This window comes from Capricornis sumatraensis, chromosome 1, assembly GCF_032405125.1.
Source record: "Capricornis sumatraensis isolate serow.1 chromosome 1, serow.2, whole genome shotgun sequence".
In the NCBI taxonomy this organism is placed as follows: domain Eukaryota; kingdom Metazoa; phylum Chordata; class Mammalia; order Artiodactyla; family Bovidae; genus Capricornis; species Capricornis sumatraensis.
Window position 1 is genome coordinate 7,815,268 of NC_091069.1, and position 27,294 is coordinate 7,842,561.

The 27,294-nt window shown below is 41.8% G+C and overlaps 1 protein-coding gene across 2 annotated transcripts; it reads right to left on the reverse strand.

Moving 5' to 3' along the window:
- Positions 1–79: 79 nt before the first annotated feature.
- Positions 80–27,158, reverse strand: GLE1 (GLE1 RNA export mediator). Of its 2 annotated transcripts, XM_068969671.1 has the most exons (17): positions 27,060–27,158; positions 23,949–24,170; positions 17,580–17,690; positions 15,155–15,303; positions 14,846–14,906; positions 14,407–14,661; positions 11,359–11,590; positions 10,623–10,735; positions 10,384–10,457; positions 8,465–8,468; positions 7,019–7,180; positions 6,728–6,918; positions 6,054–6,183; positions 5,173–5,277; positions 3,974–4,056; positions 2,930–2,993; positions 80–1,199 (listed from the first exon to the last, which is right to left on the reverse strand). In XM_068969671.1, exons 1-17 carry the CDS (start codon positions 27,156–27,158, stop codon positions 1,131–1,133), a joined length of 2,124 nt encoding a protein of 707 aa, XP_068825772.1. In that variant the 3' UTR covers positions 80–1,130. The 2 variants fall into 2 exon arrangements, with proteins under 2 accessions (XP_068825772.1, XP_068825765.1); XM_068969664.1 differs by lacking the exon at positions 8,465–8,468 and having other exon boundaries at positions 7,019–7,161; positions 10,388–10,457.
- Between the last annotated feature and the right edge of the window lie 136 nt (positions 27,159–27,294).

The following is a 27,294-nucleotide window of genomic DNA, read 5'->3' on the forward strand; positions in this document are numbered from 1 at the left end:
CAGAACCAACTATATACAGCAACAGGCATTTTTTAAAAAACAAGCTTTATTATTTATATTTTGGCACCATAGTCAGTAATTCACAGAACGGGTCGCTTCAAGCTGTTCAAGATTACCAGGGAAACCCCTCACAAACACACCCCCACATACAACATTTAGAACAGAGGAACAGATTCATGGCCGCCGCCTCTGCACAATGAAGGAGTCTTTTCATAGAGCAAATCTCCACTCTTGTCTGAACAGCCAGACTCCGGATTTTTGTAGTGGCTTTAGTCAGGCAAATCTGTCGTCATCCATTGCTCAGAACATGTAAAGAATTATAAGGCCCTGATTCATTGCTTACAGATGCTCAGCTCAAGTACAATGCTGCAAGCCCCATCTCAGCCCATCTTAATTCAAACTGAGAAACAAAGTTTGGTTCGTGCATCCCGAGTCATCCAGGAACCAAATTCCAAAGTGAGAGGATAAATAGTTCCTTCATGGTTCAGTATAATATGTGTTAACAGTCCTAATCCCAGACACTAAGCCCTCTCTGATGCAATTTGGGAATTAGTCCGTGTCTATATCAGGCATTTCTTCTGAATTTATAAATACTTCACAAGCTGACTAAGGCAAAACCACCATAACCCAGGCCTGCATGTGAAGATTTGGGCCTCAACTATTAAGTGCTGCTTTACAAGGGACCTCAAGTCTTTGCTCATTCCAGAAACTCTGAAAAGGGGCAGCATGCAGGAAGGGGTTGGGTGTAGGGGAGTGAAAGCAGTGGGGCACTTCAGCTCAGAGTGAAACAGTCAAGGTAGTAACCTAATTTCTGAAAGACTTAAGAGACAAAGGAAATAAAGGGTAAGATCAAGTATTAACCTTTTATTCTCATAATTTTTTTTTCTTATTTTCCATGAAAATGAGAAAGGCCAATTTTGTTTACTCTGTCATGCAGACTTCTTTAAGGAGTCCCCAGATCTATTAAGGCACCTATTAGATTTGTGGCCTATGGAAATCTCCTCTCGTCGTCACAAGGTACAAATACACAAAACACATACTGACATGACTTCTCGCAGGTACAGCTGTCTTCAGCTGCTTTATTATTGCCCCTCTGCGGCACAATGGTGACGGTGGGTGCTGGAGCGACATCAGGAACGCCAGAAGGAGGAAGTCAGGAAGCCCTTGGGGACAGGAATCTCCCTGCGCTGCAGACATTTCTGGACGGGCAAAGATAAAGAAGACCAGACGACTCTCTAATGACACTGCTTCCAACACCGGACAGAATGTGGTGCGTAATACATAGTGGAAGATCAGCCATAAAAAAGAACAAAATCATGCCATTTACAGCAACATGAACGGATCTAGAGAGTGTCATACTGACGGAAGTCCGACAAAGACAAATATCATACGTTACTTACATGTGGAATCTAATAAAATGGTGCAAATGAACTGATTACAAAACGGAAATTAGAGTCACAGATGAAGAAAACAAACTGTGGTTACCAAGGGGGAAAGGGGAGAGGGATAAACTGGGAGATTGGGACTGACTTATACACACTACTATATATGAAATAGGTAATAAGAACCTTCTGTATAGCACATGGAACTCTACTCAATACTGTGTAATGACCTATATGGGAAAAGAATCTAAAAAAGAGTGGATATATGTATATGTGCCGACTAAGGTCCGTCTAGTCAAGGCTATGATTTTTCCAGTGGTCATGTATGGATGTGAGAGTTGGACTGTGAAGAAGGCTGAGCGCCAAAGAATTGATGCTTTTGAACTGTGGTGTTGGAGAAGACTCTTGAGAGTCCCTTGGACTGCAAGGAGATCCAACCAGTCCATTCTGAAGGAGATCAGCCCTGGGATTTCTTTGGAAGGAATGATGCTGAAGCTGAAACTCCAGTACTTTGGCCACCTCATGCGAAGAGTTGACTCCTTGGAAAAGACTTTGATGCTGGAAGGGATTGGGGGCAGGAGAAGAAGGGGACAACCAAGGATGAGATGGCTGGATGGCATCACTGACTCGATGGACGCGAGTCTGAGTGAACTCCGGGAGTTGGTGATGGACAGGGAGGCCTGGCGTGCTGCGATTCATGGGGTCGCAGAGTCGGACACGACTGAGCGACTGAACTGAACTGATACCTGATTCACTCTGCTATGCAACAGAAACCAACACAACATTGTATGTAAATTAACTACACTCCAATAAAACTTAGTTCAAAAGGTAAAGGCTGTGTAAGACCTCTCCTGCATCAGCTGCAGTGGAGGGTAAAGGTCAGGCTGCCCTTGCATCGGTCCCACCCTCGTCTCCACACACTGGCCTCGCCGTTCACTACTGCTGTTTCTCCAACTGAGCTACTGAAGACTGGACGTCATCAGGCTGTCTTGGTAGATGTACCACAGGGTTCTCAATGATTTGTCAGAATTCACCTCTTAAACTTTTTTGGCACATGGAAAAAGGAAAGGAGTCTAACTCAAAGAACAGTCTGTTCTCATGAAGAAAAGTGACCAGTTCCCTAGACCTGAGACTGAGAAAAGAACCTTGGCCAAAACGCAAAAAAAAGTTATCAGTGAGCTAAGATTCATTAAGTATATTTTACATATATTTTATTCTGCACAGGCAGTAAGGACAATGACACACAGAAAAATAATGAAATGGCAGCCCTTAAGGTGAAGAGGGAATGACAAAAAGTAAGGGGGTGGTGGTTTCCTGGTGGCCTAGAGGTTAGGACTCTGTGCTGTCATTGCTGAGGGTCTGGGTTCAATCCCTGGTCGGGGAATGAAGATCCTACAAAACACACAGCATAGCCAAAAAAACGTAGAGTTCAGAAAAATCAAGGGTAAGAGACTGCAATCAGTCTGGAGGGGAGGTCCAAGATTTGTCAGACACAGACACTGGAGGCCAACAACAGTTTGGGATATGCTGGTCTAAGGGCACCTTACCTCCAAGAACTGCTTGAGGCGTATGAAGGAACCCATCTGCCCTGAGCTTGTGATGGCTTCAATCCTATAGGGAGAGAAAGAAGACAGTACCTATGGTTCACACATATCTTTTGGAGAAGGGTTAGGGACCTGCTAATCTGGAGGAAGTGGCAGAACGAATGATTCCCAGAAATGTCTTCTAGACTTAGAATGCTGTCACTCTGCTAAATGGTCTCAGCACTTTAATTCAGACAAAGGGGTAAAGGAGAAGAGAACACTGTTGCGTCTCAAGGTCTCTATCATCAGGTGAGATGGGTGTTGCCAATGCCTTTCTCCCTTCAGTGAGTTGAGAGGCATGAGAAAGGGCCTTGAAGTTGAATCCCCCAAAAGAGTCAAGCAAACTGGCTGATCAATCAGTTTCACCAACTGATTTACAGAGAGGGTTTGACTCCTCAGCTTCCTTCATGACTGCATGTTGTCACCATCCCAGATTATCTGGGGGAGTTTGGAAAACAAGAGAGTTTCAAATGGGATCTGAATCCAAGATGTTCCTGATTTTTTTTTAATTTAGTCAATAATATTTAAGAGAGACTTGGTAGAGTTCAAAGTGTTTATTCAAATAACAGAGAGGAGAAGGATGGGAGCTGAAGATGTCTTATTCAACACAAGTGCTTCTGACTGAGTCAGAAACAGTATCTGAACTTCCCTGGTGGTACAATGGATAAGAGTCTGCCTGCCAATGCAGGGGACAGGGGTTTGATCCCTGATCTGGAAAGATTCCACATGCTGCAGAGCAGCTAAGCTCATGCCCTTGGAGCCCGTGCTCCACAACAAGAGAAGCCATCTCCGCAAGAAACCTGCACACCACAATAAAGGAGAGACCCTGCTCAGAACAAATAGAGAAGGCCTGAGCACAGCAACAAAGACTCAGTGCAGCCAAAACAAATAAATAAAATAAAATAAATTTTTTAAAAAAGAAACAGCATGTGACAGCAGCCACGGGCATCTGATTTCATGAGTTTTTACCTACCAAATTCTCTGGTGTCTACTCAACAAGTCTAATACCTGGGGAAGTAGTCCTCTTTGATGAGAAGTATCATCTTCCAGAACTGGACCTGGTACTGCTTCATGAGGGCGTTCCCACACACCTAGAGGGGAAGGTGCGCACCATCAGAGCAGGGAATGAAAATGCACACTCAGCCATAAAGGATAATCAGCCCTTTGCCTCTCATTCCTATCAAGAATTTCAGCCACAATGCTATTCAGCCAGCTAAACAAGGGAATTAAAATCCAACTTTTTCTGAAGCATTCTCACGTATGATAATACCTCCATTTAACCAGACTGCCAGGTAGCCAGGTGTTTCAGAGGTCGTGACTCAAACTTAATTTACTGTTGATTTTAACGGAATTAGCATTACTTCGCAACATTGGTAATCAAGGTAGAAAGAATACCACGTGTTTTCAATGACTCAAGATCAATGTTCATTTACTGTGACTGCAGGAGCTGTCAGGTGAGTAGAAACTGTTGACATTATGGGCCAAGTGGTCTCAGATTTGTTACAGCATGTGCTCCAAGCATTTATTCTTTAAGAACTGCCCCCTTTTCACAGAAACCCTTATGCTTACCCTAGAGTGGGGGCCCCTTATAGGCAGACAGGACTGTATACAGCCTTCTAAATGAGACAGGTACCTGACCCAAGCTGGTTAATCTTATTTCCTCTCCTGTCTATTAGCAATCCCACTGATGGGACACTAGTCCCACTCCACTGGGTGAGCACACTGAGGCTGAGGGATACAGCCCAGGAGCATCTTCTCCACTGTGTGCCGAGCAGCAGAGAAAGGTGGCCTGCAGAGCAAGCGGGGGGCAACCTGCAGGAGGAGTGAACATGAGAAGACCATGCGGTCCCAGAGAGGGGCTGCCTTGGTCCCCGGCGACATTCCAGTTCCTGGTTCCAGACCCTGGTGGGGTTCAACTGTGCATCCTACCCCTCATTCTCCAAGTGAGTCCCTTCCATATCCCCAAAGCAAATTCCTTTCCATCTGTGCTGGGATGTACAGTTTTCTGTTCTTTATAATGACAAGACATCCACACAGAGAAAGGAAAGTATACTAGGAAGAAAAACCCAAAGCTAGCTTTCTCTTGGGGCTTGGGAAAAAATCTGTAACACTGGCTCCTAGTGTTCACCATTAGTCTCTATTTGTCCATTTGTCATGTCATACAGCGGCCCACTGGCGCTCTCTTGTGTGATAATTGTACTACGTACCTCTAAGAAGTCAAAGAGGAGGGTAGCTGTCACATCTGACAGGGGCTCCATGTTTAAGATTTGTGCCAACCAGCGCCAACCATGATTTAAGCCATGAGGGTGAGTCTGGGAGCAGAGAGGCTTGGTCAGGATTTAATCTCATTAAGAGTTCTAAATTGCCAACGTTATCACCCAGCCATGTACCAAGGGGACATGAACCCCCTGATCACCTAACCTAAGCACATACCACAGGGCAGAAACAACAGAGGCCAAACAAATTCTGTTTTTAAATATTGCAACACATTGGGACCCACATATTCTCCATTGGATTCCTTCAATACACAGCTGTCAGCCTCAGTTTCAGGAATCCTAGTTACTCTTATAAACATTGCCATTTTATTAATTATTCCTGGTACCTTTAGCACAGCACCTGGGACATAGCAGGTGCACAGTAACAAGTCCTAGATTCAGTCAGCTTATATTCCTTTCTCTTTGGGTTTCCAAGTCCACTAACTTCTCCATCTCTCTAATCTCCATTCCTTGCAAAATGAACTAGGCAGGCAGGTCAAAGCCCTGGCCCTCTGCTGTGGCTCTGACATTGACAAGTGTGTACCATTACAACTTGCTAAGCCTCCGTCTGTCCCCCTGTGAAGTAAGCTAGGTAACCTTGGTATTGGTCTCTAAGGCATCAATTAGTCTCTGAACAAATGATTCTGATGATCCAAAAGTTTCCTAATAATCAATACCCACTTCTCTAAAGAATACCTACGAAGCAGCGCTATTTTTTACTTATCACATGATAGCACTGTTCCTCTCAAAGGTCGGTATTTCCTTCAGGTAATATATACTAACATGGACCCTGGTCCGACCGCTCATTATCCATAGTAACCCCTCTCTGCTACCTCTTTTCGGTTTCCATATGGCCACCGGAGCTGGATGATGGCGGCATAGAGACGGATCATCCCAGACATGCGCTTTAGAAAGTTGTCCTGCTGCTCTACTTTGGAATCCTTCACTTGGTAGCCAAGCATCCTATATGGTAAGAAAAAATTCAATGTGATAGAGTCAAAGTGAGGGTGACCAATCCATTATTATTTATGGCAGAAGTAACAACATACCATTACATTTAGCATTATTACTAATACATTATTACACATGACTACATTGGTAGATGTAATTCTGCTTACAAAACACTCACATCCATTATCAAATCTGCAACATAAAAACCTTGAGAGGTAAGTTCCCAGAAGGTAATGAATATTACAACCCCCATTTACAAACAATGAAAAACAATCTTTAAAGAGATGAACAAACTCCCCAGTTTTGAAAATCTATTAATACTCACAACAAGGGTAAAATTCTAAGATCCCTGGATTCTAAATCCAGAATTCTTTCCGCTGTACTATATTGATTATTGATACTTAAATCCACAAATTGTAAAAGCCACCCAGTTTGCATGAAAGACACCGTATTCTCTGACAGAATGTTCAAGGTACATAAGAGATACTCTGAGGAGGGGAAATGAATCTCAGTTCTCTCTCTATTCCTGGGGACAGTAAGGAGAACAACACTTCACCTCTGATAGTCTTCCAAAGCCATTCCCTCTTTGAATGCTGGATAGAAAGGAACAGAGTAAGGACACTTCTTGTGCAGGTGAGCCAGGATGAGGGCCCCTACTCTGGGGTGGAGCTCCCAGATCCCAGATGCCACGACTGCGATGGGGAATGCTGCTTCGTGATGGGAGGCCACTTCCTCCTCCCCTTGTTTCTGGGAGCACAGAGGGGAGAATTTAAGTTAATTTCAAGAAAGCCTTAAAGGCTAGGCACCAGCCTCTTCTTCCCATACCTTTGGCAACAAGGTTTCTCACCACAAATTTCTCTGCCAGTTTGTACTGGACAAAGTCCAGGGCCTGTGGGTTAAGTGTGACAGACACAGAGCGCCCACCAGACTGGACAGCTTTTCCAGAAAGTAGGCTGTGGATCTTGTCAAAGATCTCCTTCAGCTTCGAGCCTGGGACGACAGAGATAGAGTCAGTGATAAGATATGACTGCAGTCAATCTATTTTTTTCATCACTGCAATAACAAAGCCTCTGTATAAACCCAGCCCTACAGAAGTTCAGAGCCTAAAGCCAAAATACAGATGCAGAAAAATATATGACAATCAAATACAGGCTGTGGAGGATGCGAAAGTACATAGGGTGTGGTATTATTTTGAAGGAATTTATCATTGGTAGAATGAACTAATTCTGAAACTGACACATCAGAGAGATCAATAGTATAAAAATAGGTGCTGAATTGTTCCAGATGCTACAGGTGTGGCTGATGTCCCTAAAGGAGTCACTTGTAACTCCAGGAAAACCTTCTAAAGAATCTCCAATTCACAGGGGCTTCCCCTCCTTCTCTTGGACCTACCTTCCTCCATAGAAGCTATTACTACATTCATATTATAGATCCTGTGTGCCCCACCTTCTACACTGGCTAGTTAGATCAGGACGAGTTGAGCTGAGCTAATCAGCCAGTTGACTGAGTCAGTTCCCTGAAGTGGCCAGTCCTGTGACACACACATATGTAAGCAGTGGTGCTGTCATGCGGACTAAAGAACAGCCGTCTACAAAAGGAGAATGAAGTGGGCAGAGGGAAGCCCAAGAGAAGAGAGAAAAGGGTCCTGACATTTCTGGCTCCTCAGATCCAGCCCCACTCCTGCCGTAGAAAACTGATTTATCTTTAGGACAAACCCCTCACTCTACCTATTCCTCCTTCCTTTCCTTTTTTTTTGGTTTAAGCAGATATGAATTAGTTTCTATTATTTAAAATCGATGTTTGAATGAATACAACATCTCCAATTTACCTGCCAAGTTCCTAATACCCTGCACCAAGTTCATAATCATTTAAAGAAATGTTTAAAAATCTCAGAAATATCCTCCCCAGACCACTGATTCAGTTTCATTGAAAAAAACAGGGAAGAGGGGTGGCACATTTCTTAGGAATTAAGAGAAAACGGAAGAAATCAAGAGTTAAATAATGAGATGTCATAGAAATTTCAAGGCCAACAATCCCCTGAAAACAGAAGCAAAGACTCTAACCTGAGATATTAAAATATGTATGTTTCCATCAAATTTACTCAGCTCACATTCCTGCTAACCTATAACCCTACTATTTCTTTACTGATGGTTTCAGAGGGCCCCACTGGCCAAATCCCCATCCAGCCCCTCTCCCTGTGCCCCTCCAATTAGGAAAATCAGATCCCAGCCTGGTGCCTGACATGGCCTCCCACATTCCATATGCCACAATGGCACCATATCTGTCTTTAAATTCTGCTCCACATTTAACTACTCGTGGACATGCACCTCTGAAGAGGCAGGAATTAGGTCACCTCTTTCTCAGTCACTCCACACTTACTGAGCACTAACTCTGCAGAATGTCTGTGTCTGACAGGGCTGTAAGCTCTCACAGAGCTTATGATACTGATGGAAACAAAGGGACACAGTTGTGAAATAGGTAGGAAAATCAAGAACAGCAAAACCAGAGCCTAATTAGATACAGACAGTGAACCAGAGGAAGCAGTCATGGGGATGACTCCCGGGTTCAGTTAAGGTGACTGAGTAGATAAGGTGCTACTACTGGTTACTTAGAGCAAACCGGAAAAAAGGTGGGCGAGAGGAGGACGATGAGAGGCCAGCTCAGAACATGCTAAACCTGAGGAAGCTGAGAGATACCTAGGCAGAGCTGCCCTGCAGGGAGCTGGAGCAAGGTAACCTGAAGCTCAGAGGAAAGGAATGACCTGGAGACTGAGCTGGGTGTCATGTGTGCAGAGGTGAAGTTGGAAGCCAGGGGGTCTTAGAATGAGAACTGCAGGGTGAAAGCACATCCCCAGGACACACCTACCACCCAGGTGGGGGCAGGAGACTGAGGAGCCCACAAAAGAGAAAGAGAGGGAGGAGGAGAAGCTGGAAATTAATGTTACCTCAGAAGCCACAGGACTAGAAGTGATAGAGAAGGGAACAGTCAACAGGGCCAAAGGGTAACAGGAAGATTAGAAAAGACTGAGAAAACACAAAATCAAAAGAAACAAGTTTTAGAATGTGAGTGACAAGCATGTTTAAAGGGAAAGGAGCGTGTAAAGAAAGTCATTTTGTAGAAAACAGAAGAGCTCTCTCTTGACGGAGATAGAAGGGGATGATAACAAGGCCCCCGAGGCTCGTTTAGGGCCGAGGCGGAAGGGGAAGTGTGGGCTGGAAGGGTACTGCATTCTTTGAAACAGGATGGTTTCAAAGCAGGTAAATACAGCTGTGTATTACTGCAGTGGGTGGGTTGGGGGGGTTGAGGGGGGATCCTGAGGATCTTACACCTGATGTCTCAGTTTTCCAGACGAAGGAGGCGGCAGGGGTGCCTGTAGTCAACTGAGGGGTAAAGACCGAGGACGAACCTGAGCAGACCAGAGAAAGTGTGGGACGACTGTCTGGTCAACCTTGTCCCTCAATGCCATGGCTATAAAGGAAATGGCACTTTCAATTCTAGAAAGTGATACATATTTACTTATTTAGACCTTGCTTTGTTCCAGAAGGAATTTCAGGCAGCAAAGTGATATGTAAGTTCAGTCAAAGAGCCTCTCAAAGGCAAGAAGTGCAACTTTCCACGCTTTCTAGGTAACAAGTTAATCAAGGGAACCTGGATGGAGGTTAAGTCAGGGCAGCTTCCCAGCTGCACAAGCTCCCCAGCCACATGGAGGCTTCTACATCCGAGCTCTGTGAAAATGAACCTCTGTTTCTAAAGAAGAAGAAGAGGGGTCTTTCCCTCGTGTGGTTCTTCCTCTCTAAATTTCAGTCTCTCAAGAGACTGAGTAGGCATTCTCAGCGTTCTCATGTATTAACAAGCAGGTTTTGAGTCTGGAAAAGCTAACGTTGTAGGACATAAGCAAAGAATACGAGTCACATCCTAGGCTCCCTAAGGGGTGCTTTCCCCAGTAACTTCCAATCGTAGCTAAAAGTCTTCCTAAATAATTTACTACTAATACATAACTTATTTAAAAAGAAGAGAGTCAACAAACACATAATGATTACCTTCTACACACAGAGAGTAAACTAGCCAAGGCACATAGCTTATACACCTGATCCAACAGTCAACATTTGCTCAGACATAATCTATTTATAGGAACCTTACAGACAAGTGGATTTGGAATCTCAATAAACACTGGTACAATGAGGTGAAAGGCCATGTTCTTAACTCTCTGACCAACCTGCAATGGTAGAGATCTGGCTCACTGGAATGGTGGCAGCCTTCTGGAGGTCCATCTTGATCTTTTTGGCCTGCCAGAGGAAAGCAGTGAGAAGGCCAACAGTGTTTCGAAGAGCTGAGTAGATGCCATTAGGATTAAGGATGCGATGTGACAGGCGAGCTACATTTCTCGGGGCCATGAGGCTGTGGGGGGGCACCATCAGGCCCAGAGAATGCCCAACTCCTGTCCCTCCTACCTGACTGTCTCTGCTGCTGCTCAGGCCCTCAAAGGCCAGCACACACCGACTGGAGGCCTCCTGCAGCTGCTGGTACCACTGCATCGTACTGTCTTGCACCTTCACCTGGAGGTCTGAGGAATCAAAGAAAGAGACTTCCATAAAAGGAGAATTTACTGAACACTTAATATGAGCCAGGTACTGTTCTAATCAACTTAAGTAAAATTTATTGAATATTTAATATGAGTCAGGTACTGTTCTAATTACTTTATGTATGTATTAACTGCTTTCACTGTCATAATAATCCTATAAGGTACATTCTATCATCTTCATTTTACAGATAAGGAAACAGGCATGGAAAAGTTAGGTAATTCGGCAAAGATACAATGCCAGGAAGTAGAAAAACTAGATTCCCACGGATCTGACTCCAAAAGCAGCATTCTCAACCATTATGCTGTATCAATTCCCTCGTGTTTAAACATATATTCTGTACACACTTAGCAGCAATATGTGGAATAATATATCTACTAGGATTATGGAGAATTTCAAGTCCTCATGGCAAGTGTTGGAATCTGAAACCAGGCTCCACATCAATCAAAACTGAATGGAAATCATTAAAAGAACCGAATCTTACATTATGTAAAAGTTCTGATAAATTATCCTGTAGCTTAATACAGTATTCAAAACATGTTCTCGCTTCTTTTCACATTCTGAATTACACATCACATTAAAGGACCGTTTCCACACCAAGACCCACCTTCGTTCGGCTTCGCCCCTGGGCCCTGGTTGGGAACGGGGGACTCTTTGTGGGCCTCTGGCCTCTGCTGCATCTGTGACTCTTGCTGCTTTATCCGGGCCTCCTCTTCATCCCGCCTCCTCTTCTCCTCACAGGCCCTGCCGATCTCCTGATGCAAGTTCGAGAGGAGGTCGCGCATTTCCTGCAGCGCTCCCTCAGCCGCAGCTTGGTCCTCTACGGTGGGAAAGCCATTCTGTCACAGTGACAGAAGCAGAGCTCAGTGGTTATTTCCTGAGCACCTGAGGTGCTGAATCATACATCACACAAGTCCATGTATTTCTAAACTGGAATTGTGCCAAGGGAGTACCCACGGTCAACATGTTGATACCTACTGCTTTCCTGTTCTCTTAAAGGTAATACGGATTTACCATCACATCCACAGTGCCAACGGGTAGATCTTTCAATGCTCTCACCAACACTGGGAACCAGCCTGTGTTTTCTAATACCTTTTCCCACTAATAAGTGATATGGCTTTGTGAAGAAACACCCAATTTTAGATCTGGAGAAGAAAATGTTCAAGTGAGGTAGAAAACAGCTTGCTTGCTTTCTGCTGCAACAACTACTACTGGGGCCACAAAGCCACTGTGGTGTTCCCATTACACAGCTGCACAGCAAACTACAACAGACGACATGTTATACATCAAGTATATAAAGTTCATATGTTCTTAATGATAGTAAAAAACCAAACCAAAACAAAACCTCAAGTCACTGCAGGAAAATGCTAGGAAAGCAACGCTATACTCTGAAGACTGACCAAAGGAAAGACTCAAATATTTATCCTTCCTTCCCTACATAGACTGTGCTTAAGATAGTTTATGGGGAAATTTTCTTTGTAGTACAATTCTAGCTAAAAAGTACAGAAAAATGATAGAAAAACTTAAAATTTACCACCTCTAATGAAATAACAAATATGAGTAACGATCAGGAATGGCTACTAAATCATTAGCTAAAGACTCATTGAAATCTTTAAATTAGAAAGTAACACTGACAGTTTCTGAGACCACCAGGTGACCTTAACATCACAGGTGGAAAGACCATCAGTACTCTATGCCTCCTAATGTGATTCATTAATAAATACACACCCCCAACCATGAAGTACTGCTGTGGGGGAAAAAAAATCTAATGAGATCCAATCAAGCCTCTAGACTATGCTGTCCAGGAAGGCAGCACACATAGCCACACATGGCTCTTTACATTTAAATTAATTAAAAACTTTCTAAAAATTAAAATACATTTCTTCAGTCACACCAGTCACATTTCAAGTGCTCAATGGCTATGTGTAGTTACTACATGGCACAGATACAAATGTTTCCATCATCACAGAGAATTGTTAGCTCTGCCCTAGAGAAAGTTACAAATTCACAGAAATATAGAGAATAAAGGAACATATAAAAATACACCAAAGGGTTAGGGTTAGCAACTGCACTGAAATTTTCAGAATGTAGAAAATTCTATTCACAACAATCAGACTCTTCAACAATGGCAAAAAAAAAAAAAAAGAGAGAGAAGGGAGGAGGAGTCTTGAGATTAAAAGACTTAATTAAGTAACAGACACAGCACACCAAAAAGTTGAACTGAGTATGGATGCTAATTTTCCAATGAGTTATAAAAAACATTATTGAGATAACTGGAGAGATTTGAACACTCACTAGATATTTGATCATATTGAAGAAATTATTAGTCTTTTAGGTATGCTATTAGTATTTTGGTTATGTTAATATAGAGTTTTAGCTTTCAGAGATACACACTAAAGAACTTTCCAGGTGAAGCAGTATGTCTGAGATTTGCTGTAAACCGTCTGAGGGAAGGGATGCAGGTGGCACCATAGACAAAATGAGACTGCTACGTATGGATTCTTGAGGAAGCTGGGGAATGGGTGCCCAACGTACATTATGCTCTTCTCTCCACGTCTGTGTAGGTTTGATATTTTTCAAAAAGGAGGATAAACAAAAACCATAGAGAGATTTGAAAGATAACAATAAACTTCTGCCTTAAATGTGATGAATGCTAAAAGTTCTTTCTTTCTACAGCCACACCATGTACCCTGTGGGATCTTAGTTCCCCACCAAGGGACTGAACCTGGGCCCTTGGCAGTGAAAGCACTGAGTCCCAACCACTGGACTACTAGGGAATTCCCAGTGCTTAAAGTTCTTAATATTCAGAATTCATACAAGTTGATTTTTTTAAAACACAAACTCTCTTACAGATATGAACTAAGGACAAAGAACATACAATTCATAAAAGTGTGAACTGGTACAACTTTGGGATATTAACAGTTCAACAATAAGTGTTTTCAATAAATTTGGTATGGTTATGTTGGAAGTTATGCGATTTCATCTGTTCAAATATTTGGGCTTCCCTGATAGTTCAGTTGGTAAAAATCTACCTGCAATGCAGTAGACCCTGGTTCAATTCCTGGGTCAGGAAGATCCACTGGAGAAGGGATAGTTTACCTCTATTTACTGAATACCTATTACATGTCAATAGTTGCAGTTTTTAACACTGCCTTACAAACACCAAAATATGTCATGATTATAGTAATTATGCTTTCAAAAGATCATGTTAACTGAAAAAAACAATATACATTTCTGTAAGGTTTTAATTTTTATCATATACATGGCAGGCGTCCAGTATATATTAATGAACTAAAGTGTACTGCAATTAGGCAAAACAAATATTTTTTTAACCTAAGGTAAGAAACTATTTATAGAAGCCCAATTAGGGTGGGGAATCTCACTCACTCACACACACACACATACATACACACACTCTCTGTCAGAGAAGAAATAAATGCACACACACACACACTGTCAGAGGAGGAATAAATGCACACGCATGCACGCACACACACACATACTCTGCCAAAAAATAAATGCTAACTGTGGTTATCTCCAGGTAAGAGGATGACAAGTGATAACAAGCAGGTAATATTTTTAAATCACAAAACCATTTTGCTTTTAAAGCTCTTCATTTCAAAGACAGGAGAGAGTGTTCCTGAAGCCCCCTCACCTCAGAACTGGATCGGATGATCCCTGAGACAAGACTGCACAGCTGGTTGCCTCGGGTCCGGAAGGCAGACAGGTCGACCTGGAGCAGGTCCCTGTGCTGGTCCGAGGCGTCCAGCTGCTGGCTGAGATGCAGCACCTCCTCCTGCAGGGCGTAGAGGCCGCGAAGGCGGGCCTGGCCTTCTTCCTTCCGGAGCCGCTCCTGCTCCTCTTGCTTCAGGCGCTGCTGCTCTGCTTCCCGCAGCTTCAGGTTGAGAATCTACAGAAAGGACTGTCAAGTTAAGGGGCTCCTGGGACTTCTCCTTCTACATTCCTCCAGTCCCACACAGACTGCCTGTTCTCACAGATGGGCCCCAAGTCAGCCACAGAGCGGCGTGACAGGGGCTGGGTCCTCTGTGACTGCCAGACAGTGAACACCCACACAGACTCTCCCGGGCACTGACCTTCGCTCTGTGACGATGCTCAGCTTTCAGCTTCTCTTGCTGCCCCAGGGCTTCTCTGGAGCTGAACGAAAAATGGAGGGAGGAAGAGTCAGGGATGCTTCCTAAAATTGTTCTGCCTCTCCTAAAAGCTTCCTCTCTTTGATTTGCATTGGTCATCGTTCCAAGGTTGAACCTTTTTCTAGGTTATAAGCTTCTCTGGCTATTTTATTTTGGCATGTAAGGACTCAGATTCTTCCCTCTGGGTTTTATGTTGGGAAAGAGCTCTGGTTGACCATGCTGACATTCCCCTTGTAATTCAGGGAGACTCACCTCTTCTCCATTACTTCCCGTAAGTCCTGGAATTCTTTATGATGTTTCAGTTCCTTTCGTTCATCAAACCGCTTCAGCTGTTCAGATGCCATCTCAGAAAGGGCCCGCACCTTCTTCTCCTGCTCCTCCTGCCACTGCCTCAAGCCCTCCTGTGAAGGGTCAGTACCTGCTCTCTGGAGCTCCATTATACCCTACTCATCTACCCCTGTGAGATGCCCTCCCATCAGGCCTTAACCCCATCAAAGATACTCCAGGGCACAGACCCAGCTTCCTACTTCTCAAAATCTTTGCTTGAGTCACCTGTCTCCTTTGGGTCAATCTTTTAATTCAGCTGTTGTGGAAAGCTTTCCAATTTGCTCCATACTCTTCCTATCACTCCAGCATAAGCTAAGAATGGATGGGATTTTACCAATATATTATCAAATAGCCCTGCACTTTTAACTTTCCATCCTGTGCATTCTTTTTTTTTTGCCACGCCCTGTGGCTTGTGGGATCTTAGCTCTCCCACCAGGGATCAAACCTGAGTTCTCGGCAGTGAAGGCAGGGTGTCCTGACAACCAGACTGCCAGGGAATTTCCATCCTGTGTATTCTGATGAGGGCTACAGGGTCATCTAAAGAAATTCATATTCTAATTCTATAACTATGCTATTTCTTTCTCACTCCTTTCCGTAAGTTATTATCTCTGCCTAGATTCTTTCCCTCCTTCTTCACTTAGGAACATCCATTTCTTATATACCTAAAGGTACCAGCTATTTCATTTATTATTCACGAGAGTACTCACATTTGACTTTTACGGGCAATTAGACATTTTAACTATCAAAATTTAAAGTGTACATATCCTCTGACACTTGTTCCATTTTACGAACTTGTCCTGAGGCAATACTTGCCTATGTGTACAATGATACATGCATAAGGATGTTCATTACATCCCTGTTGATAATGGCAATGAATTTGAAACAATTTAGATCAACAGGGAAATAAGTATAATAGGTCATACTAGAGAATACTCTGTAGTCTTTAAACAGAATGACATACTATATATATACATATATAGGCATGGAAATACATCAAAACATACTGTTAATAGATATCAAGCTATTCTATTCTGAAACTTATTTTGCAGCATGAGGGAGATTATCAGCAGTGAAAAACTTTCTACTTAGGTCTGGAAGACAGAAAGTCCATGGACAAGTGATGACTGACACAGCAGAGCTAAGAAAACCTGAACACACACAAACTGTGTCTCTCTCTAACCATTTCTCACCATCTCCACTGCTACATCCTTGAATCTAAGCAATCATCATCCTTTTTCATCCAGTGTCAAAGTGACGGCTTCGGTAAGTGTTGCTCTCTCTTACTCAGACTAGAACAGCCTTCTAACTATATTTCACTCATTTCTCTTGCTTACTTCTGCCTCTCCCTCCAGCACATAAACTCTATGGATTGTGTCTCCTTTGTTCATTGTTTTATCTAGACCTACATTCTAAAGGAGATCAGTCCTGGGTGTTCATCGGAAGGACTGATGCTGAAGCTGAAACTCCAATACTTTGGCTACTTCATGCGAAGAGTTGACTCACTGGAAAAGACCCTGATGCTGGGAGGGATTGGGGGCAGGAGGAGAAGGGGACGACAGAGGATGAGACGGCTGGATGGCATCACCGACTCGATGGACATGAGTCTGAGTAAATTCCGGGAGTTGGTGATGGACAGGGAGGCCTGGGGTCGCAAGAGTCAGACACGACTGAGTGACTGAATTGAATTGAGAACAAAAGTGCTCAATAAATATTTGGTGATTCCATGAATAAACGGATGAGGGTAGGTGCTAGAATTTCACTTTATAAACGGATGAGGGTAGGTGCTAGAATTTCACTTTATAAACTCACCTATCAGTAAAAATTTTTACAAAAGCATGCATTGTTTTTCTAATAAAAAAAGTCACCTGAAAGTATCACAACATTGTTAATCGACTATACCCTAGTACAAAATAGAAATTTAGAAAAATAATAGTTAAATAAACATTAAAATACAAAATAGAAATTTAGAAAAATAATAAAGTTAAATAAACATTAAAATAGTGTTATCCTTTTTTCAAGAAGCTGTTAAGGTTCATCTCCTCAGTATAACCTTATCTGACAATGCAGATCATCTTCAAATTCTGGAAAAGTAAATGGAAGCCAAGAAAGTCTCAGTAATCTTCCTACGGTCACAGGTAAAATAGAAGAGCTAGGACCTGAAACCAGTTTTGACTTCAGAGTTTACTCGTGACTGTTACATTATCACTATCTCCCTAGCTGAAATGAAGCCACTAGTAGGTGGGGCACGATGATCAGCATATGGTGGACATTCTTAGTCCCTGAGGAATTGCGTTTGAATGTGGCTCCCTAGGGTTAATGTCAAGCCTGTCTTACTTCATGGGTTACTTACTGCTCCTTTCATTCTGTGCACCAGCTCATACATTCGGATGCAGCCTTCCACTTTCATCCCCCGGGGGGACTGAAGTACCATAGGTTCTGTATGTGGAGACTCATGTTTGTCCTGTATAGACAGAAGATGGAAAAATTAAGCTTTCAAGATGGTCAAGTTGGTATTACTCTGTCTAAACAAAAGCCACATCCCTGCTTACAATCAGCAACCAATAACAACAAAACATTTAGGTTAGAACCAAGGTGCTTTTTGTGATATTGACCTTATTCTAATTGTTCTCCTTAGCAAATTAAGTGGGTGTTTTTGCTTTGGACAGGTTTTTTTTGTTATTTTTTTTGCTTGCTTCTTTATTTTGATATGCCCAGTGTATTTCCCCCCTTTTTTCCTTTTCTAATAAGTGTCCATTTTTGCTGGGGTGGGTTGGACAGAGAAACCCCAGCCCACATTGCCAGTTCATCCATGCCCCCTAGCCTCAAGGGTCAGTAGGCATGAGATCAGCCCAGCAATCAGAATACCCTATCCCTCTGTACCCAGTGTCTACTTTAGGAATGAGGCTTATGACTTAAGCCAGAGTTCACCTCTGAACTTTTCTTTTATTTATTTATATATATATATATATATATATATATATATATAAAATTTCATTTATTTATTTCTAGTTGATTGATGACTGCTTTACAAACTTCTGAACTTTTCTGATGGAGCTATTTTGGACGCTTTCTCTTCTTCTGGGGATGCTAACCTAAGAAGGTATCTGTCTAGGGCTGACATCCTGCCACACAGTCTATCTGAAAGATGAAATCAAGAAGTTACACAGAACTGAGAGAAGAGAAGCAAAGACCCGTGTTTGAGTTACTGGATCAAGTCAGAAATAACATCATGGAGAGACAAGCAGAAAATAGATCCTCCAGATCTGATTCCACATTCCTAGACCTCCTGGTTATATGAGCTATTAAATTTCTCCCCTGACCCCCTTGTTTCGTTTAAGCTAGTTTAAACTAGGTTTTCTGTTACTTAAATATCAGAAATTCCTAATGATACAATTTGTTATTTAAAGCCATCCAAAACTTTACTTAAACCTTAAGAATTATGGAATTTTATACCTGGAGAGGCCCTCAACAATTTAGTCCAGTACCAGACTTACAGATGAAGAAACTGAGGGAAAGAGGAAGAAACTGTAGGGAAAGAGGCATCTTCCCTCAGATGCCTGTCTGAAAGTATGCCACAATACTGGCATGATCAGAACTAGAAACTGCTGCCTCTGAGAAGCGGCTCACAGAAACTTTTTTTTCATCTCGAAATAATTATAATCCAAAGAAAGTTGCAAAAAATGTACAGGGAGGCTCATGCACTCTATATTTACCCAGTTTCCTCAAATAGTAACATCTTTCATAAATACAGTAAAATATCAAAAACAGTAAACTGATGGTACAAGTCACATAACTTGTTCAGATTTCACCAGTTCTGAGAGGAATTGATTTGGGTACGTGTAGTTTTATGCCATTTTGTCTTATGTATAACCATGATTATAAAGGGCAGAACTGTTCACCACAGAGATCCATGGTGCCACACCTTTACATCTCTTACCTGTTCTCCAACTCTATAATGACAGTATTTCAACAACCTTAAATAAATGGAACCACATGGCACATAATCTTTTTTCTTTTGGCTGCTCCATGTAGGATCTTAATTCTCCAACCAGGGATCAAACCTGCATCCCCTGCACTGGAAGCCTTCATCCTAGTTTTAATTTGCATTTCCTTTAATGGCTAATGACTGAACATATTTTCGTGTACTTATTTTGTCACCTGTATATTGCCTCAGGTGAAAATGTCTGTTCATATCCTTTGGTCATTTTCTAAGTTTCTGTTTAACCTTTGAGTTTTAAAAATATACTCTAGATATATAGACCTTTGTCAGACATGTGATTTGCAACTATTTTCTTCCAGTCATGACTTTATTATTTTTCTACTGAGAATTTTGTTTTAAATATTTATTTATTTGGCTGTGCAGAGTCTTGCAGCATGTGGGATCTAGTTCCCTGACCAGGGATCAAACCCAGCCCCTCTGTACTGTGAGGAGTTTTAGTCACTGGACCATCAGGGAAGTCCCAAGGTGTTTTATTTGATGAGGTCCAATGTATTAATTTTTCCTTTTATGGATTTAGTTTTTAGTGTCAAATCTAAAAACCCTTCAAGTGGCCCTAGGTTCTGATTATGTTTTTTCCTCCTAAAGTCTCATAGTTTTACATTTTGCGTTAATTTTTACATAAGTTATGAGGTTTAGGTTGAAGTTCATTTTTGCACCTATGAAGTTCAATTGCTAGATTTAAAGCCTAGTATTTTTAAAGATGAGGTACAAAATATAAACTAAAAAGTAAACTTCCTATGCATGGAATCATGCAGTCTTTCATAATATGAATAACCATCTCTGTCCTGTATTACTTTTTAGGATTATTATTTACTGTACAATAAACTGTTACTTATTGCAAATAACTCTCACAAAGACATTTCCCCAAAGAAGTTATACAAATGGCTAATAAGAACATGAAAATATGCACCACATCGCTAATCATTAGGGAAATGCAAATCAAAACCATAAGGAGATATACTTCTTCCCAACTAGGATGGATACTATGGGGGGAAGAAAACCAACAGTAAATAACAAATATTAGCAAAGGTATGGCAAAATTGAAACCCTTGTGCACTGCTAGTAGCAATAAAATGGTACAGCTGCTGTGGAAAACAATACAATGGGTCCTCAAAACTTTAAACATAGAATTACCACATGATCCATCAATTCCACTTCTGGGTACATACCCCAAAGAAGTGAAAACAGCTACTCAAACTAATAGATGTACATACATGTTCATAGCGGTGCTAGTCACCAACAGCCAAAAGGTGGAAGCAATCCAAATGTTCAGTAACAGATGAATACAGCAGAATATTATTTAGCCTTAAAAGGAAGGAAATTCTAACACATGCTACAACATGGATGAATCCCTGAAGAGAGTATGCTAAGTGAAAAACCAGTCACAAAATGACATATATGATTCCACTTATATGAAGTATGTAGAATTGTCAAATTCATGATGGTTTTTAGAGACTGGGGATGGGAGGAAATCAGCAGTTACTGATTAATGAGTATTCTTAGTTTGGGATGATGAAAAAGTTCTGGAGATGGATAGTGGTGATGGTTATACAACACTATGAATGTGCTTAATGCCACTGAATTGTGACATTCAGCTCAGTTCAGTTGCTCAGTCGTGTCTGACTCTCTGCAACCCCATGAATTGTAGCACACCAGGCCTCCCTGTCCATCACCAACTCCTGGAGTTCACTCAGACTCACGTCCATGAAGTCAGTGATGCCATCCAGCCATCTCATCCTCTGTCGTCCCCTTCTCCTCCTGCCCTCAATCCCTTCCAGCATCAGAGTCTTTTCCAATGAGTCAGCTCTTCGCATGAGGTGGCCAAAGTACTGGAGTTTCAGCTTTAGCATCATTCCTTCCAAAGAAATCCCAGGGTTGATCTCCTTCAGAATGGACTGGTTGGATATCCTTGCAGTCCAAGGGACTCTCAAGAGTCTTCTCCAACACCACAGTTCAAAAGCATCAATTCTTCGGCACTCAGCCTTCTTCACAGTCCAACTCTCACAGCCATACATGACCACAGGAAAAACCACAGCCTTGACTAGACGGACCTTAGTAGGCAAAGTAATGTCTCTGCTTTTTAATATGCTATCTAGGTTGGTCACAACTTTTCTTCCAAGGAGTAAGCGTCTTTTAATTTCATCACTGCAATCACCATCTGCAGTGATTTTGGAGCCCCAAAAAATAAAGTCTGACACGGTTTCCACTGTTTCCCCATCTATTTGCCATGAAGTGATGGGACCAGATGCCATGATCTTCGTCTTCTGAATGTTGAGCTTTAAGCCAACTTTTTCACTCTCCTCTTTCACTTTCATCAAGAGGCTTTTTAGTTCCTCTTCACTTTCTGCCATAAGCGTGGTATCATCTGCATATCTGAGATTATTGATATTTCTCCCGGCAATCTTGATTCCAGCTTGTGTTTCTTCTAGTCCAGCGTTTCTCATGATGTACTCTGCATATAAGTTAAATAAGCAGGGTGACAATATACAGCCTTGATGTACTCCTTTTCCTATTCGGAACCAGTCTGTTGTTCCATGTCCAGTTCTAACTGTTGCTTCCTGACCTGCATACAGATTTCTCAAGAGGCAGGTCAGGAGGTCTGGTATTGCCATCTCTTTCAGAATTTTCCACAGTTTATTGTGATCCACACAGTCAAAGGCCTTTGGCATAGTCAATAAAGCAGAAATAGATGTTTTTCTGGAACTCTCTTGCTTTTTCCATGATCCAGCGGATGTTGGCAATTTGATCTCTGGTTCCTCTGCCTTTTCTAAAACCAGCTTGAACATCAGAAGTTCACGGTTCACGTACTGCTGAAGCCTGGCTTGGAGAATTTTGAGCATTACTTTACTAGCATGTGAGATGAGTGCAACTGTGCGGTAGTTTGAGCATTCTTTGTTAAAAATGGTTAAATGGTAAATTTTATGTCATGAATATTTTGCTAATTTAAAAAAAAAACGTTTGCACCCTTTTATCTTTGATTCTTGTTATTCGGGCATTTATTTTAAGACAGCTAGAAGATATACTTCAAGATAAAAAAGAGAAAGATCTCTCTGCAGAAAGTTTTTCAGAAGAGTATCTTTAAAAGCAATGAAATGGAAAAACATACATGCTAAATAAAAGGAATAGTTCAATAAATTACAGGATATTACATATCCTGTAAGTAGATATTTACAAAGGTGGAAATAACATAAACAAATAATTCAAATAGCTTGCAAACAAAGTAAAGTCAGGAAGGAAAATTAGAACACGAAAGTACACATACAATTTAATTATGCAAAGGTATAAGGATGCAGGCTTATGAGACTGGAAAGGAGTAACTGTTGACTGAAATGATGAGATCATAGGGAGATTTAACTTCTTCCTTTTGATGCAATGTTTTCAGTAACCAAAAATTTTCAGTGAGTATGAACAAAAAGAACTTTTGTCTTTTGGAACCCAAACATGAAAAATATAATCTCTACCTTTCTAAAGAGTTGCCTTGTCTTATTCTGCTGACACAAAAACCTTGCAAAAGCAATAATAAAATGCTATAATGCATTATTTTAGTTTAGAAGGCTTTTCTTCTTTATATTCTTAGGCCAAATACTACTTCCTATATCTTACTTTGATCCAGAAAGGATTCAATGCTGCGTATAAAGAATATAAATATAATAACAAGCACAAATTAAGTCAGAAAACATATTAAACAGAATGAGGCAGATATACAGAGACAGGAAATGAATCATCTGTAAGATATATTGTCAAGTGGAAAAACAGAAACCAATGAAAACAAACAGGATACACAATAGTTTATTCTAGCAACTTTGTTTAAAAAGAAAGAAAAAAAAAACAGAAATTAAGAAAAAGAAGTACACATGGGAACCTCTCTGACCACCCAGTGGTTAAGACTCTGCGCTCCCAATCTAGGGGACAAGTGTTTGATCCGTGGTCAGAAAACTAAGATCCCACATGCCACAGTGTGGTCAAACAGATTAATTAAAAAAAAATACAATTACCAAAAAGAAAATACATATGTTCTTACATATCTGTACTTATTCAAACTAACTCTGGAAACAGGAAGAAAGAGAAGAGCAAAGCACAGCACAGCATCAATAACAATTTGTTTTTAAGTGGGAGAACTATCTTATCCTCTGTTGCCCCCTTCTCCTCTTGCCCTCAATGGAGATGACAGAGGATGAGACGGTTAGATGGCAAACTCAATGGACATGAGTTTGACCAAACTCCAGGAGATAGTGAAGGACAGGGAAGCCTGGCGTGCTACAGTTCATGGGACTGCCGAGTCGGACACAACTCAGCGAATGGACAGCAATAACAACAAGTAAGAGAAACAAAGGCAGGAACAAAATCAAACCAAAAAGGTACAGACTCATTTGGAACCAATGATAAGGTTAAGAGCAAGTATAAAATTTACTCAGTCTTCCAGCAGGCAACAACAAAAAGGGAGACCTTAAGAGTTAAACAAATGTAATGCTTATGAGAAAAAACAATCTAACTGCTCAAGAAATTAACCACTATTCTTGGTACTAAGAGAAGAATTTCTCTCTCTGGTCTTCATAAAAAGATGTGGTAAACACTGTTCCTACAAACAGCTACATGAAGAAGCAGCAATCATTACTTTCTCAGAGTAAAGTCATTGTAGTATGACAATGATATTATAAGTAGACACTTCAACTGTGCAGCCACCATTGCCTTCTGTCCTAAGCTGAGTAAAAACCTTACCTTGGTTCCATTTGATATTGCTGAGGAGACTGGTGAGAAGGCAGGGTTTCTGAGAGGAGATCTGGGAACAGATGAAGGCTGGTTGAGGGCTGAAGTAGACACAGAGGATGCTGACGTCTCAGAGGGAGGTGCATTCTTTTGTATGTGGGGCAGGACATGATCTACTACCCATCCGGAATAAGAAGACAGCTTGGGAAGAGACATACATTCTTGTAAAACATCCTAGAAGACAAGAAAAAGGTTAAGTCCAACTTGCATGTTAACTGATCTAAGCAACCAAAAAATAATTTTGTCCTTATAATCCACTATATGCTTTACTGAAAACTTAAGGAGTCCTAATAAGCATTAATATATACATACATACGAAGACCCAAAGTAGCTGTATTAACAATCAGAGATGAAAAGAAAGTACAGTAGTTTCGTGATAATGATCTTGACTACTATCTTTTTAGAGTATCAGACTAAACAATCCTAACTGTAGAAAAAGGAACAGTTCACAAAGATGGTCGTTAAAGTAGACCTGAAAGCAATCTAAAACATTGGAATGAAAAAGAACACATGAGGAATTTTGAAGTAAACTATGGCATACACACACAACATGAGTTTGAGTGAACTCCAGGAGTTGGTGATCGACAGGGAGGCCTGGCGTGCTGCAATTCGTGGGATCGCAAAGAGTCGGACAGGACTGAGTGACTGAACTGAACTGATGGCATACACACTCAGTGAATATTAGTCATTTAAAAGTGCTGACTGTGAATTCTCTGTAAGATTTAATTTTTTCCAGTTTTATTGAAAAACAGACATACGTCACTATAAAAGTTAAGGTGTAAATATGATGGTTTGATTTACATAGATTATAAAATGATTAAATAGATTCAGCTAACATCCATCTTATCACATGAGTGCACGCGTGCCAAGTCGGTTCAGTCGTGTGCAACACTTTGTGACCCTATGGACTGTAGCCTGGTAGGCTCCTCTGTCCATGGGATTCTCCACGCAAGAATACTGGAGTGGGCTGCTGTGTTCTCCTCTAGGAGATCTTCCCGACCCAGAGACCGAACCCACATCTCTTACACCTGCACTGGCAGGCGGGTTCTTTACCACTAGTGCCACCTGGAAAGCCCATCTTCTCATACAGGTAAAATCAAAAGAAAGAAAAAAGGACTCTCAACATGTACTCTCTTAACTTTCTTATATATGGTATAGCTGTGTTAGCTACAGTCATCAAATTGTATCTTACATCCCGAGTACCTTTCTTTTTGGATGCCATTTCAAAAGGTGTTTTTCTGTTTACTTTACGTTTCTGATGTTTCATTGTTAGTGTAAAGAAATGCAGCAGATTTCTGAGTGTTCATCTTGTATCCTGCTCCCCTGCTAAATTCATTTATCAGTTCAAGCAGTTCTTGGGTGGAGTCTTTAGGTTTTTTTTACATACAGTATCATGGCAGCTGTATATAATGACAATTTTACCTCTTCCCTTCCAATTTGGATACCTTTTTATTTTTTCTTATCTAACTGCTGTGGCCAAGACTTACAATACTATATTGGACAGAAGTGGTGAGAATGGGCATCGCTGTCTCGTTCCAGATTTTAGTAGCAAGTTTTCCAGCTTTTTACAACTATCGAGTATTGTGCTGGCATGTGAGTATGTCATAAGTAGCTTTTATTATGTTAAGATATGTTCCTTCTACACACACTTTGGTAAGAACAGATTTTTGTCATGAATGGATGCTGAATTTGAGTCAACAACTTCCTCCTCATTCTTTACACCAAAATAAATTCCAGAAGCAATGCTTCAAATGTAAAACTAAAACCACACACAAAAAAAACACCATAAAACAGAAAAAAATTTTAACTAGAAAAAAATATGCAATATATAACTCAAATAAAGTAATATTATTATCCCTAATACTTAAAGAACTTACAAACTACTGGCAAAACCCCAACAAGAAAATGAGCAAAATGAGCCTAAGAGAGATATACTGGCAATTCAAAAATAAAGATATAAAATTGTCTCTTAACACCATTTGGGCCCATCACAGAAAAGGTTGATTAAGGGAGAAGTCGCCAATAAATGCTAAGAGTGGAGGTTTGACAAAATACTAATTACGTACAAAGGGAAAATGATGAATTTTAAGTGGAAATATCTGGCAGATACCATTCTGATCAACTGATAAGTGTAAGCATCACAAGTGCTGGGATGGACTGAAGCATTTATGTGCTACGGATTTAAGTTACTGAGAACACCTCATCATTTCTGCGTTATTTGTGCCAAGAATGCATAACCTGAGTAGACATCGAACAGATTCATGATAGAACTCATCCTACAGAATGTAAGGTATATATAGTCTTTAAAACTGTCTAAGACAGAGAAATGCTTTAGAAGTGCTATATATTTCCGTTTGAAGAGACTTCATATCTGTAGCTAGATTACGAGCAACTCGGGAAAAGGCTATGCCTTAAATATCGCGACATTCCCCACCTGCGCGGTCTATTACAGGGTTTAGCACATTAGATGCAGCGACCACGCCCCCACTGTTTCCAGGTGCGCCCGATGTCATCTAAAAATTTGGTCAGGGTAAGAGGAGAAGGGCGCGCGCCACAGAGGAAGAGACGGTTGGATGGCATCACTGACTCAATGCACATGAGTCTGAGCAAGCTCCGGGAGATAGTGAAGGACAGGGAAGCCTGGGGTGCTGCCGTCGCCGAGTCAAGCACGAGTGAGCGACTGAACCACCACCACCAACAACCGTTTACCGCTCAATCCGCATCTCCCAACACAAGAGACGCGCAGTGATAAACTGACCCTGAGAGGCCAGGGCTGCTTTGACAACCAGAGCGGAGGCGCCTAACTTCGGCAGCGGGGAGCAATGAAGCCTTCAGAGAAGAGCATTTCTGAAGGGGAGCGCCTGAGAAGCTAGAATAGTGGTGAGAGACAGAGCAGAAACTCTAGGACACGGCGACGCACACACAGGAACCAAGAAGCGGACGCGTGTTGTGACAAAGAACGCAGGGGCTCCTCGGAGGAGGGCTTGACAAAGGCTAAGGAAGGGCAGAGGCCCCTGACGAACGGCGGGTGGGACCGCCGCCCGCTTAGGGGCCACTGCTCACCTCACCCCGCAGCAGCCAATCGCGGTCGTAGCAGAGGCGACCTTTGTCGGAACTGCGCAGAGCCTGCAGAGTTTCCCAGCAGCGACCCTCAGAAGGCATGGCCTGCCCAGCTAGATCTTTAGACGCGCCGCTTGTGACAAAACAAGTCCTCGAAACAGCCGCCCGGAAACAGGCCCTAGCTTCCGCTTCCGGGGCGCACAGGTAGGAGCACAGCTCAACCCCGCCCCCAACGGCT

Coding starts and splice junctions, on each gene's coding strand:
- GLE1 (XM_068969671.1), bottom strand. CDS start 27,158: ATGCCTTCTGAGGGTCGCTGCTGGGAAACTCTGCAGGCTCTGCGCAGT. Junction 6,184..6,727: donor GCTTTGGAAGACTATCAGAG/GTGAAGTGTTGT, acceptor CTTACCATATAG/GATGCTTGGCTACCAAGTGA. Junction 1,200..2,929: donor GCCTCAAGCAGTTCTTGGAG/GTAAGGTGCCCT, acceptor TTGCCCGTCCAG/AAATGTCTGCAGCGCAGGGA.